Source organism: Brienomyrus brachyistius, chromosome 22 (assembly GCF_023856365.1).
Source record: "Brienomyrus brachyistius isolate T26 chromosome 22, BBRACH_0.4, whole genome shotgun sequence".
Lineage (NCBI taxonomy): Eukaryota > Metazoa > Chordata > Actinopteri > Osteoglossiformes > Mormyridae > Brienomyrus > Brienomyrus brachyistius.
In genome coordinates, this window is record NC_064554.1 from 18,903,071 (window position 1) to 18,920,984 (window position 17,914).

At 49.1% G+C, this 17,914-nt stretch overlaps 1 protein-coding gene across 1 annotated transcript in view; it reads left to right on the top strand.

Moving 5' to 3' along the window:
* LOC125718168 (glutamate receptor ionotropic, NMDA 2C-like) overlaps positions 1 to 17,289 on the top strand; it is a 36,608-nt gene extending 19,319 nt beyond the window's left edge. The window contains exons 5-13 of the mRNA XM_048991780.1: positions 2,692 to 2,903; positions 8,349 to 8,517; positions 10,415 to 10,568; positions 10,709 to 10,834; positions 12,126 to 12,355; positions 13,176 to 13,336; positions 13,769 to 13,956; positions 14,353 to 14,585; positions 15,499 to 17,289. Coding sequence (XP_048847737.1) covers positions 2,692 to 2,903; positions 8,349 to 8,517; positions 10,415 to 10,568; positions 10,709 to 10,834; positions 12,126 to 12,355; positions 13,176 to 13,336; positions 13,769 to 13,956; positions 14,353 to 14,585; positions 15,499 to 17,007 — 2,982 coding nt within the window. The 3' untranslated portion in view covers positions 17,008 to 17,289. The remainder of the gene's footprint in view (positions 1 to 2,691; positions 2,904 to 8,348; positions 8,518 to 10,414; positions 10,569 to 10,708; positions 10,835 to 12,125; positions 12,356 to 13,175; positions 13,337 to 13,768; positions 13,957 to 14,352; positions 14,586 to 15,498) is intronic.
* Positions 17,290 to 17,914: the final 625 nt, after the last annotated feature.

The window sequence follows — 17,914 nt, forward strand, 5'->3', positions numbered from 1 at the left end:
CGATGAGTCACAGAGCCCATGCTTTTGTTGGCCAGCAGAACCTGACAAAGACGTTCAAGGATAATGCTGCAGCTCTGCGTGAGCAAGAGTGAGCCGATGAGGAGCTCGCATGCGCCTGTTCTCTCAGCCTGACCTTGGGGGGGGTCACCAAGTCCATAATTTTTTCTAACTTGAGGTTCGTCGGAGAACTTTCTTCCCGTTTCACTGCTCGAGTTCCCCCAGGGGGCTGATTCAGATCATTTCAAAAAATTAAATCTGACAGTTACTCGTGTAGAGCTTGGGTAAGTCAAAAGTCTAGATAGCATCGTTCACATCATCTCGCCTTCAGTGCTCGAGAGTTCGCATTCCCAGACGGAAATGCGGACTTCTTGTTGACGAATGACAATTGCACGTACACAACAATATATTAAGAATAGTTAGTACCTCGGTCAAGAGCTGAATTTGGCTTCTTTCCTGTCCTTCCATCTTCCATCCGCTTATTCAGTACTGGGTCCGGAGGGGTCCTGGACTCCATCCCAGGCTGAAATGGTCAGGGCATTGCAGGACACACACACACACACACACACACACACACACACACACACACCACAAGGTCTTCAGAGACACCAGTTAGCGTAAGAAACAGTAGTAACACTACAGGGGGGTGCAAATTCCACGCACGTGGAACAGGATCCATACCCCCACCCTAGAGACGCGAGGCAGCTAAACCACCACTTTGTTTACCTTGAAAACGATATAAATTTACCATGTTTCGCTTTTACTCTCGTCAGAATGACAGCATAAAAAACATCTGCGTCTCAGGAGACGGACGAGCGGCAAACAATTCCTGGCATATTATTTTACGGTATTTCTCATCCTTCCGTTTTATGCTCAGCTTGAGACCCCAATCCCCCCTCCCCCCCCCCCCCACACACCTCATATCTGGGTGGAAAAAAAACCAGCCTTCCTGAACTTTTATCACGCTTCTGGTCCTTGGTTATGAGCGATGACAGTGCAGGGAAATTCACTGCGAGACGTCTACCTGGGACCTACATGCGAGATTAGCAGCAGCAGCCGCGCTTATCCTTCATAATTTGCGTGTCCCTTTAAGAAGCACGGTGCCCCACTGTATGCCTTTAAGACTGATTCTATTCCCCTACCGGCACTCGGACACAACCTGAATCTTCAATTTGCCACGGTTGGAAAGCCGCACCTAGGAAAACAGCGTGACAGATGAAGGACGAAGTCCTTCCGCGCCAGTGTGGTACAGGGCGATTTCACACCGGCGCGTTATAACTTACGGATGTCCATAAAACTGAGCCGGGTTCCCGGCGCCTGAGAACAGCACAGGGTGTAATGGCCCACAAATCAGAGGCGGTGCGGATGCCGCGTTTAGCAAGAGGCACGGGCAATGGAGTCGTATAACTAGAAAAAATGGCCCGGCGAGAAAGCAGCCTTTCGCTGTCCTCTCATCGTGAAGCGTTGTGGTTGCACGTGGCCGGAGTCCTGTTCCAACATTTGTAAAGGGGTGAAGCAGCCCTTCACTGCGGTGGAGATGGAGCCGTCTGTTGGCGGAGTGGAGATTCGGTGGCAACCTGCCTGGCTGCCATTCCCCCCCCCCGACATATGGCATTTTACATGCAGTAGTCAAGCAGGCCGCAGTTAGTCACAGCGGGACGAGAGGAAGACAGAGGGAGCGAAGCACCTCAGGGCAGGAAAAGCTTAGGCACACCGATCATGTGATCACGTGATCATGCGAAAAGGTTACCAGACAAACGAGCCAATCAATCAACAGTTGAATTCATTTTCGGTATGGTCAATGGAGAGTGCCCTGGCAGCTTGTGGGAGTTTTACTCACACAAAAATATTCTGAGGGCAGTGCGAAAAATGATTGGCTAAGAGAGATAGCCAATCAGTTTGCAGGGGAGGTGGGTCCAAGCAACTAGAGAAGGTGGGACCTACCAATTAGATGTCTCGGACCCACCTCCTGTCTTGGTCCTCTAGTTGCTTGGACCCACCTCCTCTACAATCTGATTTGTTATCACTCTGAATCATTTTTCGTTCTGACCTCAGAACATTTTTGTCCCGGCAAATATAAGATATGATGGATTATGATGGTGTTTCAGCGCTGGATGTCGGTAAGGGCATCTAAACAGTCCTCTATCACACTGGATGGAGACCCACTCCATGGACCTTCATCCCGCATGTGAATCCTAACTCCATGTGATTCCTATCTGCTTTAATGAGATGTTATCGGTTTAATTACATTGCTAATCACGAAAAATCATTTTGCATCATTACACAGATTCTGCGTCACTGTCTATGATTAGATTTTTTTGTCCAAAAACTACTAAATGAAGGAATTAAGTGATCAAAAAAAATCTGTGTGGAACCAAACACGCCATATATGGTACCTGCTTTACTTTGAGCTGTCTGCATATATCTAAGGATTTTCAGTCAATGTCAGGTTGTATTGGGGGACCTTGGCAATCCCAGCATGCACCTGTGTGTTCCAGGAGACTGGCCATGCTTCAGTTATTACCCTTAAATTCTATCTCATTAGATATTGTTCAGGCGAAACCTGGACCTGCTGTTTTCCCATTATTTGGATGAGGCAGATTTCCTGGGAATACGTGAGATGAGATTTTGCAGAGGGGGTGCTGATCTTTCGCCCTGGACTCCCCCCCCCCCCCCCCCCGACCCTCCTGTTAGGTGGGGAACTACGAGATGGGAGTCCTGCAGATGCGCTACCCAGTGTGGCCGCGCTACGGCCGCTACCTGCAGCCCGTGTCGGACAACCGGCACCTGACGGTGGCCACGCTGGAGGAGAGGCCCTTCGTCATCGTGGAGAGCGTAGACCCGGCCACGGGGACCTGCGTCAGCAACACCGTACCCTGCCGGCGCCAGTCCAACAAGACGGAATCGTGAGAGCCATGCCGAGATGGGGGCCCGAGGGTCAGGGGCTGGGGGGGGGAGGGGCTGAGATTAACTCCTTTCCTTAACAAAGGAATACAGCCGACACACATTAGTGCTTCCGTCTCCCTTCTCTCCCAGTTTTATAGCCATTATGTATAAATAATGTACTAATTAATTATATTTTATTAGACTGGACACTGTCATCATTTACACTCCTGCAGTTCATTAGTACTGTGTAGCTCTGTGACTGTCCGCACATCCTTTCCCACCCCCCTGTTTATTGCATATTCATTATTCCGCTGTCTTTTGTCTTGCACTGTCTTGTCCTTTATTACACTGTTGCTTGTCCTAATGCCCCCCCCCCCGCACCTGTCCCCTCCCCCGCAAACGTGGCACAAGAATTTCCCTGTGTCCCTCGGAAATACCTGACGATAAAGACGTGAAACCTGCAGAGACACACACAAGATCGTGCGGAGAGACACACGGAGGCCACAAAATGCCTCATCGCTGACCCTCGGCTCGATGGGATCTGTTTCATTAATGTCTTTGCTTTGTGCAAAACGGGGCGTCAGCACTGATGTTTCCGGGAAACTGTGGGAAATTGTTACCTCGTAAAGGGTCAAGGGACGTTTTATAGTCTGTTGAATGCTGTCGTATGACAACCGAAGAAGGATAGTTGATGGCACAAAGGCTCCAGTCTGACACAGAGGTACTCATATGGTCCCCGTAGAAGCAATATGGTCCAAATGAGTGACGAGATGGACGACCTTGGATCCTCCCTTAGTCCACGATGACTCCCGTGGTTATAGATTCACAACAACCTATAAATGCTTTAATTATTTGACGATTGATCCGACTGTGACGCTATTCACAGATTTTCCGGCAAGTACCTACTGACGTCAGAAAAGAACTGATTTACGTGCAGTTCGTAGAAAACCTTATAAATCAAACAAACAAATAAAAAAAACAACAGGTACAAATCATATAATCAAAGAAAGAGGGCTGCTGAAAGAGACAGGCGTATCGATCGCTGCCGCATCTCTGCCCCATTCCGGTGGCTCTCTCAGTAATGGGCACTCACAGTTCTAACCGAGGCCCATACTCCTGTTTTCTGGGCAGTGGGACAGGTGGCAGGAGGCCAGGTGCGGTTCCCCATGTGCTGCTGGACATTGGGCTATGTGATCTGGAGACTTAGGGCTGTCCCTTTTAAGGACATGCATGCATGGCCACCCTCCCCCTTTCCTTTCTGCTTGATTATATGCCCTTCGTTTCCCTACACTTACACATTTCCTACTGCTTTGTTCTCTTCCTGTCTGTTTAGCTACCATGTCCTCCATTTCCCTGCACTCATATGTTTCCTTCCTGCTTATTTACTTTCGGTTTATTAGTTCCTGTACCCTCTGTTCCCCTTCACTCTTACGTTTCCTTCCTGCTTGTTTACTGCCTGTTCCTTTATCTGCTCCTCTCTGTTCCCCTTCACTCTTACGTTTCCTTCCTGCTTGTTTACTGCCTGTTCCTTTATCTGCTCCTCTCTGTTCCCCTTCACTCTTACGTTTCCTTCCTGCTTGTTTACTGCCTCTTCCTTTATCTGCTCCTCTCTGTTCCCCTTCACTCTTACGTTTCCTTCCTGCTTGTTTACTGCCTGTTCCTTTATCTGCTCCTCTCTGTTCCCCTTCACTCTTACGTTTCCTTCCTGCTTGTTTACTGCCTGTTCCTTTATCTGCTCCTCTCTGTTCCCCTTCACTCTTACGTTTCCTTCCTGCTTGTTTACTGCCTGTTCCTTTATCTGCTCCTCTCTGTTCCCCTTCACTCTTACGTTTCCTTCCTTCTTGTTGCCTCCTTTTCATTTATCTCCTGTGCTCCTGTGCAAAGTTTTATTTAGTTCCTTTGTTTTCCTTCATTTGTATGTTTCATTTCCTGCTACTTCCTGTTCCTTTATGCCCTCTCTCCTATCTCCCTCCCCTTCTATATTTCCTTCTTTATCGTTCAGCTCCTGTGCTCTGTGTTTCTCTCTACTCGTACATTTAATTCATGCTTGTTTACTTCCTGTTTTTCTCCTCTGCCGTTTCCCATCACTCATGTTTCCTTCCTGTTTATTTTCTGTTCCTTAATCTCCTGTGCTGTTTTCTTCTACTCATATATTTCCTTCCTTTTTGTTTAGTTCCAGTGCTCTCTATTTATTTCCACTTCTACATTTCCTTCCTTCCTCTTTACTTCCTGTTCCTTTACTTCCTGCGCTGTTTCCTTCCACCTGTATATTTCCTTCCTTTTTGTTTAGTTCATGTACTCTCTCTTTATCTCCACTTGTACGTTTCCTTTCTTTTCATGTACTTCCTGTTCCTTTACTTCCTGCGCCCTCTGTTTCGTTTCACTTGTGTGCTTCCTTCTTCTCCATCTACATCCCGCTGTTTGGCTCCTGTGCCCCCTGTTTCGTTTCACTTGTGTGCTTCCTTCTTCTCCATCTACATCCCGCTGTTTGGCTCCTGCTCCCCCTGTTTCATTTCACTTGTGTGCTTCCTTCTTCTCCATCTACATCCCGCTGTTTGGCTCCTGCTCCCCCTGTTTCGTTTCACTTGTGTGCTTCCTTCTTCTCCATCTACATCCCGCTGTTTGGCTGCTGTGCCCTGTTTCGTTTCACTTGTGTGCTTCCTTCTTCTCCATCTACATCCCGCTGTTTGGCTCCTGTGCCCCCTGTTTCGTTTCACTTGTGTGCTTCCTTCTTCTCCATCTACATCCCGCTGTTTGGCTCCTGCTCCCCCTGTTTCGTTTCACTTGTGTGCTTCCTTCTTCTCCATCTACATCCCGCTGTTTGGCTCCTGCTCCCCCTGTTTCGTTTCACTTGTGTGCTTCCTTCTTCTCCATCTACATCCCGCTGTTTGGCTGCTGTGCCCTGTTTCGTTTCACTTGTGTGCTTCCTTCTTCTCCATCTACATCCCGCTGTTTGGCTCCTGTGCCCCCTGTTTCGTTTCACTTGTGTGCTTCCTTCTTCTCCATCTACATCCCGCTGTTTGGCTGCTGTGCCCTGTTTCGTTTCACTTGTGTGCTTCCTTCTTCTCCATCTACATCCCGCTGTTTGGCTCCTGCTCCCCCTGTTTCGTTTCACTTGTGTGCTTCCTTCTTCTCCATCTACATCCCGCTGTTTGGCTCCTGCGCCCTCTGTTTCGTTTCACTTGTGTGCTTCCTTCTTCTCCATCTACATCCCGCTGTTTGGCTCCTGTGCCCCCTGTTTCGTTTCACTTGTGTGCTTCCTTCTTCTCCATCTACATCCCGCTGTTTGGCTCCTGCTCCCCCTGTTTCGTTTCACTTGTGTGCTTCCTTCTTCTCCATCTACATCCCGCTGTTTGGCTCCTGCTCCCCCTGTTTCGTTTCACTTGTGTGCTTCCTTCTTCTCCATCTACATCCCGCTGTTTGGCTGCTGTGCCCTGTTTCGTTTCACTTGTGTGCTTCCTTCTTCTCCATCTACATCCCGCTGTTTGGCTCCTGTGCCCCCTGTTTCGTTTCACTTGTGTGCTTCCTTCTTCTCCATCTACATCCCGCTGTTTGGCTGCTGTGCCCTGTTTCGTTTCACTTGTGTGCTTCCTTCTTCTCCATCTACATCCCGCTGTTTGGCTCCTGCTCCCCCTGTTTCGTTTCACTTGTGTGCTTCCTTCTTCTCCATCTACATCCCGCTGTTTGGCTCCTGTGCCCCCTGTTTCGTTTCACTTGTGTGCTTCCTTCTTCTCCATCTACATCCCGCTGTTTGGCTCCTGCTCCCCCTGTTTCGTTTCACTTGTGTGCTTCCTTCTTCTCCATCTACATCCCGCTGTTTGGCTCCTGTGCCCCCTGTTTCGTTTCACTTGTGTGCTTCCTTCTTCTCCATCTACATCCCGCTGTTTGGCTCCTGTGCCCCCTGTTTCGTTTCACTTGTGTGCTTCCTTCTTCTCCATCTACATCCCGCTGTTTGGCTCCTGCGCCCTCCATTTCCTTCCTGTCCATGCACGTCATCTACCTTCCGCACACCTGCTCCCTTCCTCCATTTTTCACACCGTTTGCCTGTTTCATTAACTTGAAGGCCTGAAGGTGTCTCAAGGTCACCATTCCTCACATTCTTTTCAAACTCTAAACGATTCATTAATAATCTAATTTGCTTATTTTGACTGGATGTATTTTTGAAATTCACAAACCTGGGAAAGCTGAATAAAGCAGACAGCATGAAGTGCTTCTGCACCAGATGGGCTCCATGCTCTCCGCTGGTCACATGTCCTCCTGCTGAATTGGCTGCTTGGCCACATACATTCACATTAAAAGCAGGATCTTCACATGGGAACCATGACGAATCATTAAGAAAGTATGTGCATTCTATTGAAGGGTATAACAGCATCATCATCTAGGGATTTAGAGCCTGCAGCCCTTGGTTCCCCGCTTTCTTAACCAGTATGCCACCTGCTGCTGCTAAGGCAGTCCTTTGTGCTGGGCCGTGCCAGGTGCTAGCTGCTAGTAGTCTTTGGAGGTGCCTGTCCCTTTAAGGGCATCAGAGTGTAATGGGAAGCCACGCCCCCAGCCCCACCATAGTGCAGTAATCAGGTTACTGCAGAACCGCAGGCATCCCTGCCATTTCATCCCTGTTAATCCCGCCATCAGGCATCTCCAGTTGGTTTTTATTCTCACCGGCTCTCTCCAGGACACCTGAAGCATGACAGTATAGTCCTGCTCCAGCCAAGTTTGTTCTTTAATTCCATTATGGGCACTGAGATTTGTTCCGAGGGTCAAGGGTCACCAGATGACACTCATCGCTGGAGCGTCTTTGCTGCACTCATGAGGATCAGGAGTGCTCAGCGAGAGGGGATAGAACGAGCAGGATGTCCAAATAATCGGGGTTTATCAGAGGAGCTGAGCTGTTTGTGTTTGCTTAAAGCGAGAGGGAATGACCCCCAGTGGGCAGGTCGCCCAGCCGCTAATCCAGCATTGTGCCACGACTTTTACTCCTTTGTTTGTTTCTGATTAATGTGTCGGATTTGCTTGCGGTCGTCCCCGACTGTCATTCCATCTGTCGCCGCGGTGACATAATGCGGGGGACATGCCGCGCTGCCTGCTCTTTCCGCCCTCTCCATCTCCCCCTCCCCCTTTTTATCTCCAACGTCACACAGGCCGGCCGGTCTGCTGCTACTTACATCCTATGGATTCCGACTAGCATTAGCATTAGCACCTTCCGCCTCCCCCCGATGGTTGCTAATGTTAGCATTAGCCTAAAATCTGTGTACTCTGAATTATGGGCAACGTAACGACCAGGGCTTCCTGACTCAATAGACACATAACATACCTGCAGTCCCTACTAATAAAGGTGCTGAACTCAGCACATAAACAGTTATGGAGGCAAATCCCAGAAGGAGAATCGCTGTTGTCTTCATGCAAGTGAGTGTCTTGCAAGAAAAACACTAACGTGCTAACATGCTAACGTGCTAACATGCCCACAGCATCATTGGTCACACTGAGCCCTACACCAAGCTCTGCTGCAAAGGCTTCTGCATCGACATCCTCAAGAAGCTGTCGCGCAACATCAAGTTCTCCTACGACCTCTACCTGGTCACCAACGGCAAGCATGGCAAGCTGGTCCGGGGAACGTGGAACGGAATGATTGGGGAGGTGAGGAGTCAGGAGTCGCTGGGGGTTCACCGCCCTACCTAACGCAGGGCTCACCGCCCTACCTAACACCGTCTGGCCATATGTGCCAAATCACAGGTGTGATGAAACGCACAGAAGGTGTTTGTGTGGCTAAACGTTGGTTCCTTCTTGCATTGTGATCCCTTTTATAGTTTTATCCTTTTGATTAAAATTATATATTAACATTTGCAAATATTTTCTGTACAAACTGATTAACAAAATATTCAACCTTGTCCATAGGGAGAACAGGCTTACAAGCGACATGCATTTGATTCTGATGTTAAAATGTAAAATCATATTCTTCTGTGACCAAAACAAAGCATCAGATGGGCGTAGATTGACCGCTGGCATGACCCTAAAAAACTAGGACACCTTCCCCAGGGAAGGTGGACACACATTAAAGCTGGGGTATGACACACACACCCATACCACCAAAAACGAGAATTATGACGTTATATCTCAGTAGTAGCTTGAAATAATACTTGCAAGCATGGCCGTTCTCAGGATCTGTAGTGTGTGTGTTTGCAGGGATTTCACATATTTTGGCCAAAAGGGAAGTGGGGGAGAGTTGCACTAGTTCTTGATGGGGATGGGGGGGGCAGCAGACAAAAGGGCCAAACAAAGGTTGCCCAACTGCGTTTGGAACAGAGGGCTTGAAAACTGGACTGTTGGGACGAAATCCAGACAAGTGACCCCCTGCTAGGGGGGAGTGGCATGGGGGTGACAGAAATGGCAGATTTCGCAGTGACGTCTGCATGGTGAATGCAGAAGATAGAAAGGTAGCTGAGGTCCAATACAATGGAGACGCAATTAGGAGCAAAATCAAGCAAGGTACCAAACTCTGTCAGACCAGTTCCGTGAGCTGTGGCCAGATACAAACCCTACAGCCTTTGCCACTGACATTTGTCCTTAGACTGGACACTTGCTTTTTATTCAATAAAAAGATCAGTCATTACTTAATTTTTTTGATATATATATAACCAATAGTTTTATGTAAAACATTAATTTCACATAGTAATAAATTGAAACCGAAATTATTGCTCTAAAAGCTATTCTGAGTTGAGAAGTTCATTGCCAAGTGGTGCTTTTTAATTAGTAACACCTTCGCACTAACATAAAACACCAAACATTTGTGCTTAGTGTCCCTCTGGGAGCCAGTGACTACAATTGCAATTCATAGCTAAACGGCAAGAACAGAAGTGAATGAATCAGTCGAAAAACATAATATCACTAAGTAAAAGGATAACGTCTGTGCAGGTGATATGTGCAGATATGTTAAACATTGCTTTTCAATGGTCTTTTATTATGAAACCAGTACATTTGCAACATTGTTATAAAATGGAACAAGTGGTCCAAGACTTTCTGTGAAGCAGTGTTTCCCAGTGGGGTCCTCAGCGACCCCGAGATAGTCCAGGCTTTTGTTGGGAACCACTGCACCACAGTATTACCTTTGTTTCTGTCTGAAAGCTTTGTCACTATCTTCATTTGGAAGAGTGCAATCTGGGGTCTTTTTTGGCTATAAGTGATCCTGGCAGATTTTGTTCTTACTTGTTTACAGACCTGACATTTACTGCACCAACGTGGTGGACCATAAATCCACTTCAGCAGGATCTTACTCCTTCATTGCTTTTGTCAGTCTAACAGTTATTGTCCGATTCATGATATGTATACTACCTTGGAGCTATGGATCGCCTGAAGAAAATATTTCACTCCTCGACAGCTGTATCGTTGCAATATATTATTGGTCTTACTTGTATATCACTTTGAACAAAATTGCCAAATAAATAAATGTAGCTATAAAGTTGTTCTGAAAGGAGAGGGTAGCTTGTCACCTGGTTCCAATGCCGATGACACCTTCTCTCTGCTTCTTTGGGGACAGGTGGTTTACAAGCGAGCAGACATGGCCATCGGCTCTCTCACCATCAATGAGGAACGCTCGGAGATCATCGACTTCTCCGTGCCGTTTGTGGAGACCGGCATCAGCGTGATGGTTGCTAGGAGCAACGGAACGGTCTCGCCGTCTGCCTTCCTGGGTGAGAGCAGTTCCAGCAAACGCCTCGCCCAATCAGAGACTCGTGGCCTCTATCATGTGATCTTCTCGGGGAATCAGGGCAGGGCATATGAATTGAATGATATGCTGAGAAGCGTGACAGATTTACTTTCCCCACCACAGAACCCTACAGCCCGGCCGTGTGGGTGATGATGTTCGTCATGTGCCTGACTGTGGTGGCGGTCACTGTGTTCGTCTTTGAGTATTTCAGCCCTGTTGGCTACAACCGCAGCCTCATCACCGCTAAAGGTGCGTGTCCTTTTCTCGGTACTATATGTGTATATACATATATCCTACTGCGATAATTCCAACTAATACAGACAAAGTAGCTTATAATTCAACTTATAATGACCCAGCAAACTTTAGAGCGATTGGGTTTCCTGGATGACAAGACAAAATAACTCTTCAGTCACTGTTCACAGCAACTGTAACTATCAAACTCTGAACGAGTCCAGCAGTTTGTTTAGAAACGTTGTGTGTGCATGATATTAAAGGATTGGGATTCAAAGTAAGTCTACAGTGGGTTTTCAGCGGTGAAAATAAACAAGCCGGACTGATCATTTACAGGCATTTCGATCCAGATTACAAAAACACTGACAGCAATTTTGCAAAAGGACATCAGTGTTAAGATATTTAAATAACATATAAACAAATGGAGCTCAATTAAAATGCAAATTTCGGTATTAATTTCTCACTTGGCAGCGGTGTTACTCCCCATCAGTTAACGAAAAATCTCAAATGTTAAAATAAAAATTCTGTTCATTTAAATGCAGACAGGTCTGTATCAGTCCGATAACATTATGCAGAACCGTGTAAACAATATCAACATCCAAAGTAATGTGAACTGAAATGCAGAGCATTTTATTTTTTTTTAAAAAAGGCTTAATTGTGCGTTCCATACAAATTAAGGTGCAGCATTATTTCATTAATTTTAGATCGTCTACCCTCAATCAAATTCTAGTCAAATTTTTCAAATATATATATATATATATATATATATATATTTATATATATATATATATATATATATATATATATATATATATATATATATATATATATATAAAAAATTTTGGTATATTAAAGTTAATAATTAAGTAGTGTAGAGCAGTCCAAACTGACCACTCGACATCAGGACAGGGGTGCTGTTAGAGATATCAGGCCCCCAAACCGGATCAATCCAATTATGTTCCAAATTTTAATCATCCTAACTTTCCCTCATTTACAGCGCTTCTGAATTAGGATGCGGAGAATCACGTACTTTAATAGTAGCACTGAGGCTCCCTTGATCCCCATGGGGAAATTCCCCTTTCACCTACCCAGTTTTGGTCTCCATGACACACATGTACAGCTTGACAGCCACCTGCAGCGGGGCCCCTGGAGATGGGGGTTAAGGGCCTCGCTCAAGGGCCCACAGACATGTGACTATTCTGCCGAGGTCGGGCTCAGACCAGCGACCTTCTGATCACAGCTCACTGCACCGCACACCCCCCAACTCAATGTCTGCACCTCACACCAGCATCCACCTCCTCCTCCTCAGATCCCGGCGGTCCCACCTTCACTATTGGGAAGTCTGTCTGGCTCCTGTGGGGCATCGTCTTCAACAACTCGGTCCCCATTGAAAACCCCAAAGGCACCACCAGCAAGATCATGGTGCTGGTCTGGGCCTTCTTCGCTGTCATCTTCCTGGCCAGCTACACGGCCAACCTGGCGGCCTTCATGATCCAGGAGCAGTACATCGACACCGTTTCTGGGCTCAGCGACAAAAAGGTATGTGACCCTAGACGTGTATCAGGGGAAGCAAAACTCCAGATCGTAGGGCCTGTGAGCTGCTTGCAGGAGCCCTAAGCTACGGCCAGAAAATGTGTTGTAGGAATGATTTGTGGACAAATTCGACTGCTGCAGACTTATTTATCCATAACCATGAACACGATGTAAGCTTTGACTGGCAATCTACCTGTCAATCTTCAGTTCTGAAGTTCATCTCGAATTCTTTTGCTTCTGGAAGCGTCCGGAGGCAGAATTTTGAATGGGGCATAGAAAAGTTCTGTTATAGACACACTGTGACTTCAGACTCGATTGTAATTCCTTCCACGCTGCCATCACCCACCGAGGGTCCACGCGAATCCTTTGTGAATTCAAGATGCCAACTTCCACGAAACATCCAAAGGTGTCTCACAGGCTGCCAGGAAAGGAAGAAGAACGTTCCGGAACATTTGTTATTTCCGCGTCTATGTACCTTAAACGGACGGTTTCACTTCTGAAATGCAGGTTCAAGTCGCAGGAGAATATAAGTCATTTGGGCAATGTGCTGAAACAGGATTGTTTTAGTAAATGTTTCCTTCTTCTAAACAGTAAGGATTGTACAGTTTTAGAATAAAATTCCCTGTTGTCTGTGTGTGATATTAACGTGCTCTGGATGAACCATGACAGGGTTTTTCATCCAAAGCAAAACTGACAAAAGCCCTTCATGTCCAGCTGCAATGCTGTTATGCAGGATGTTCTCCATCCTCCGGAGGGTCACATGGATCCAGCGCAGATTGCCGGTGACTCCTCGCATCCTCACCTTTGTCCGTTTGTCTGGCCGCAGTTCCAGAAGCCGCAGGAGCAGTACCCACCCTTTCGGTTCGGCACGGTCCCGAACGGCAGCACGGAGAGGAACATCCGCAGCAATTACCCAGAAATGCATGCCCACATGGTGAAGTATAACCAGAAGGGTGTGGAGGATGCGCTCAACAGCCTCAAAACAGGGTGAGGGAGCGTTACCCATCTAATACTCTCATATTACTGCACCTGTCTAATACTCTGACATTACTGCATCATGACAGGTTAGCTGTGTAATACCCATACAATACTACATAATAACAGGTTACCCATCTGATACTGCATAATAAGAGGTTATCTGTCTAATACTCTGACATTACTGCATATTGACAGGTTAGCTGTGTAATACTCTCACATTAATGCATAACGATAGGTTACCCATCTAATACTCACTGTGTAATAAAGACAAATTATATTCCCATTAGGGGGTATTGCTTGCCTATTATGCTGTATGTGTTATGTACCTAATACTACATAATAAAGCATTACATATCTAATACTCTCATGTTACTGCTTAATGACAGCCACCTAATACTCCCCCGATACTCACTCTCTGACACCCCCCGCCCGTGCTGACAGGAAGCTGGATGCCTTCATCTATGACGCAGCCGTGCTGAACTACATGGCAGGGAAGGACGAGGGCTGCAAGCTGGTGACCATCGGCAGCGGCAAGGTGTTTGCCACCACTGGCTACGGCATCGCCCTGCAGAAGGAGTCTCGCTGGAAGCGACCAATCGACCTGGCGCTGCTGCAGTTCCTGGCCGACGGTGAGCAGGCCGGCAGCCCACAGCCATGCCTCTGCGGAAAGGTCTAGAATTGAATCAATCCAGTAATCAGCTCATTATTGGGAGACAGCACCATTTACGTAACCGCTAATTACGACTGCAGCGAACTCATTTGTGATGTCATTACCAAGTGTACCCGGGAAACAATGTGGAGGAAGCTAATAATTAAGCAAAAATGGAAATTAACGAAGTGTGATTCTACCCTGGACAAGCGGTTAAAGGAGACGGATGGATGAAAATAGATGAATATTCAACACGCGTAAGCTAACGTGGTAATGCTAACGGGTATAGCTATCGATGATGATGAGGATGATGATAATGATGAAGATGTAGAGGTCCCACGGCTTGGTCTCAGCCCACTTTGTCTGTTCCTCACAGGTGACACCCAGAAGCTTCAGACAGTCTGGCTGACCGGAATCTGCCGGAATGAGAAGAAGGAGGTGATGAGCTCCAAGCTGGACATTGACAACATGGCGGGGGTCTTCTACATGCTGCTGGTGGCCATGGGCTTGAGCTTGCTGGTCTTCTCCTGGGAGCATCTGCTCTACTGGAAGCTGCGGCACTCCGTACGGCGCTCGGAGCGCCTGGACTTCCTGCTCGCCATCAGCAGGGTAGGGGGACGCCGGCAGGGGACGTGACCCAGTGTGTGGGGCAGTGTGGACGTGTGGATGCATTCGTGGGCGGACGCTCGGCCATAACGACTGCGCAGATGCAGCTGGCGATTGTCACTGCAAATATGGTTTTCGGCCTCGTGCAGCAAGCATTTCCCCTTCAAAGATTCAAATATATAGCTCAGAAAATAAACAAAATAGAGCAACACACAGAACTAAATTAGAGGGCAGGCCAGTGCAGTGACTGCTAAGAAATTGTACCCAAACGGAGTTTCGTTCTCGTTTAACCAGGGCAACGCAGCACACATAATAAAAAAAGTAATAAACACGCAAACGAATTCATTCGCAACTTTGTCATGCTTTCGATTACATCCAGAGAGAGAGTTGTAAAGACCGTATTTACTGCAAACAAGCCTTTCTTTAGGTGAAGTCAAGGGGCTAGCTATGATTAAACGTTTACAGGCGGGACGAGGTCTGCGAAATGAACAGCTTCCTGAAATGAGCAAACAAACAGGTAGAAGCAGGAACTTAATCCAACAGCCACTGATTAGCTGATTATTCCTCTTTTGAAATATAAAACGGAATAATTTCCTTCAGGTCTATATACTCACACACACACACACACACAGGCACTCACACACACACACACACACAGGCACTCACACACACACACACAGACACAGACACACACACACACACACACACACACACACACACACACACATAAGCCTTTTAACTTACACCTGAGAGACCTTAGCCACAAAAATTTAATTTCACTCGTGGTGTCGGAATTACATTTTCTTCATTTTACTTGTCAGCACAGCGAATGAATATTTCATTTGCCCTGGGCCTTGTATGGTAAGGTGTGACTGGGGGGGTCGTGTGACAATCCTTTGCCCCGTTTCCCCTGCAGGGAATTTACAGCTGCTTCAGCGGCGTGGAGGGGGCGGATCGTGACGGCAGCCTACAGAGCCCTGATGTCACCACAGGCTACACGCAAGCCAACATGCTGAAGATGCTGCAGACGGCGAAGGATATGGTCTCCTCGGCCCGCGTGGAGGATTCCCTGGACCATGCCACACGCACCATCGAGAACTGGGGCCGGCGCGGAGAGCTTGCTGCGGGGGGCGTGGCCCCGGCCCGTGCGGGGGTGGGGGGAGCAGGTGACTATCACCCCGGACGCCTTCCCTACATACCCAGCATCACGGACAACCACCTGTCTCCGTGCCTCTCGCCGGCCTTTCCAGGACACTACGGTGACAATGCCACCCAGCCTCTTCTGGGGAAGTCAAGGGCAATGGTTGGCCGACAGCGGCCCACGCCATTGCGGTACACGCTGCCCACTAGAGGGCGCCACGCGCTCTATGAGCGTGCACTTCCTGTCTCCAGCCTCAGCAGCCCCCACCTGGCCATGAGGGATCCTGTGCCGCCCGTCAGCACTCGAACCCGGCACCCGGCCGGGGCTGCCCCCTTCACCTCCTACAACGACGCCCACCTGCCGGACCTCTACCTAGACCACAGGCAGCCGCCTTGCCGGAGACTCTGCCAGGAGGGATCGGGCTGGAAGAAGAGTCCCCAAGGCTTCCTGACAGGGGCACCAGAGGCCCGGGTGAGACACGACTACCAGGAGCCATCGTCCTGCTTACCTGAGCCGAGGGATGGTCCCCTGGCAGACGGCCACCCCCACGGCCACCCCCAGCTCCGCCCCGGCCCCAGTCCCTCATCCTGCGTGAAGCCATACCAGGAACCGGGGCTAGAAGAGGCGCCGCTACTGGGGAAGGAGAAGCTGAACCGGCGCGCCTCCTTCCTGCGGGCCACCTGGGCAGGCGAGCGACTGCGGCGACCGGAGGACGAGCCAGACCTATTCCCCCGCGTGGTTCTACCGTCAGGGCCCCAGCAGGGGGCGCTGCGGAGGGACACGGGACGCAGCTTGTGCTACCTGAAGCCCGACTCCTACCTCAGCCCCTCGCACGGCCACCTTTATGCAGGGGGGCGTGTCAGGTGCACTCCGTCCACGAGGCTGCCCTCCTACCACGAGGCAGTGGTGCAGAACGCCGCTGCCCTGCGCCGCTCCACCGTGGTCCATCGGCACTACTCCACCTACCTGGACACTTACACGGACCTGCCCGTCTACATGGGCCCCTCCCACTTCTACCAGCACTCGCGGGAAACGTGCGACATCTTCCCCTGCGTGGGAGCCTGCCCCGACGGCGCCATCCCACTGGCCACGCGCACTGGTGACAGGAACATGCCATGCGCCACATACGAGGGCGGCAAGAGGGACCACGCCAGCATGTCGCTGCCGGGGGCGGTTGGGGGGGGCAGGCCCAGGCGGCCGGCCCTGCTGCCGCCACGTGGCGCGGGGAGCCCCCACCTGCCTAAACCTTGGGCTAGAGTGTCCAGCCTGGAGTCAGAAGTCTGAGCTGACTGGGCCAGGGGGCGATCAGGAACTTCTGACTTTGAGGAGGGGAGGTGTAGGAATGTGTGCTGCTGACCTGCTGCGGGGAGGGGGGGTTAGGATGAGCGCCCCGCACAGGTCCACACGGGACATTACACGCCATGCGCTTAGGGCTCTCCACCCTCCCCCACCCTCCCCCTCCCCCATTCCAAGAGTCTCATTCTTTTATCATGAATCTGAAAGCCTGATTTCTTTCGTTTTTTCCTTTTTGGTTGATTTACTGAAACGTCTTCCGAGGATGTCATGCGTGTGTGTATGTTGGGGTGGGGGGGGGGGGTGTTTGGGGGGGGTGGGTGATGCAGGGGGGGGGTTGGCTTGGACTGGGCTTGTGAAGGGTGTGTATTGTGTTTTCGGTTTGATTTCTGAGGTCCTTTCACCGTTAAATAAATGGCCGAGGGCCCCAGGGCTTGGAAGGGGGGGCTTTTCAAATTCTCACGGCTTTGATCTTCATTTCGGAAAGGCACTCACCGCGCCCCATGCTGGGGAACTCCGGCCGATGGCACACACTGTAAGCGGCTACCAGGGGAGGAGAGGTGACACAGTGTATGGGCAATATGATGATTATATCCAAAGGACGGACTAGCCATTGACCCAGACTGACCAGACCCATTAATTATAGTAAAGAGCAGATTGCCACTCCCACTCAGAATAAGAAGTCTAGTGCTAACAGTAATCCAGTTTAGACTGTGAAATGTCACCCAGTGTCTAGACCTGAAAGAGCACCGGAAGGTTGCTGGTTCAAATCCCATGGCCGGCAGAATGATTTCACTGTTGGGCTGTTGAACAAAATCCTCAACCCCCAGGACTCCAGGTGTCTGACCCTATTTTGTCCAAAAAAAAGTGTCGCTTTCAAGAGAAGCACCTGCTAAAT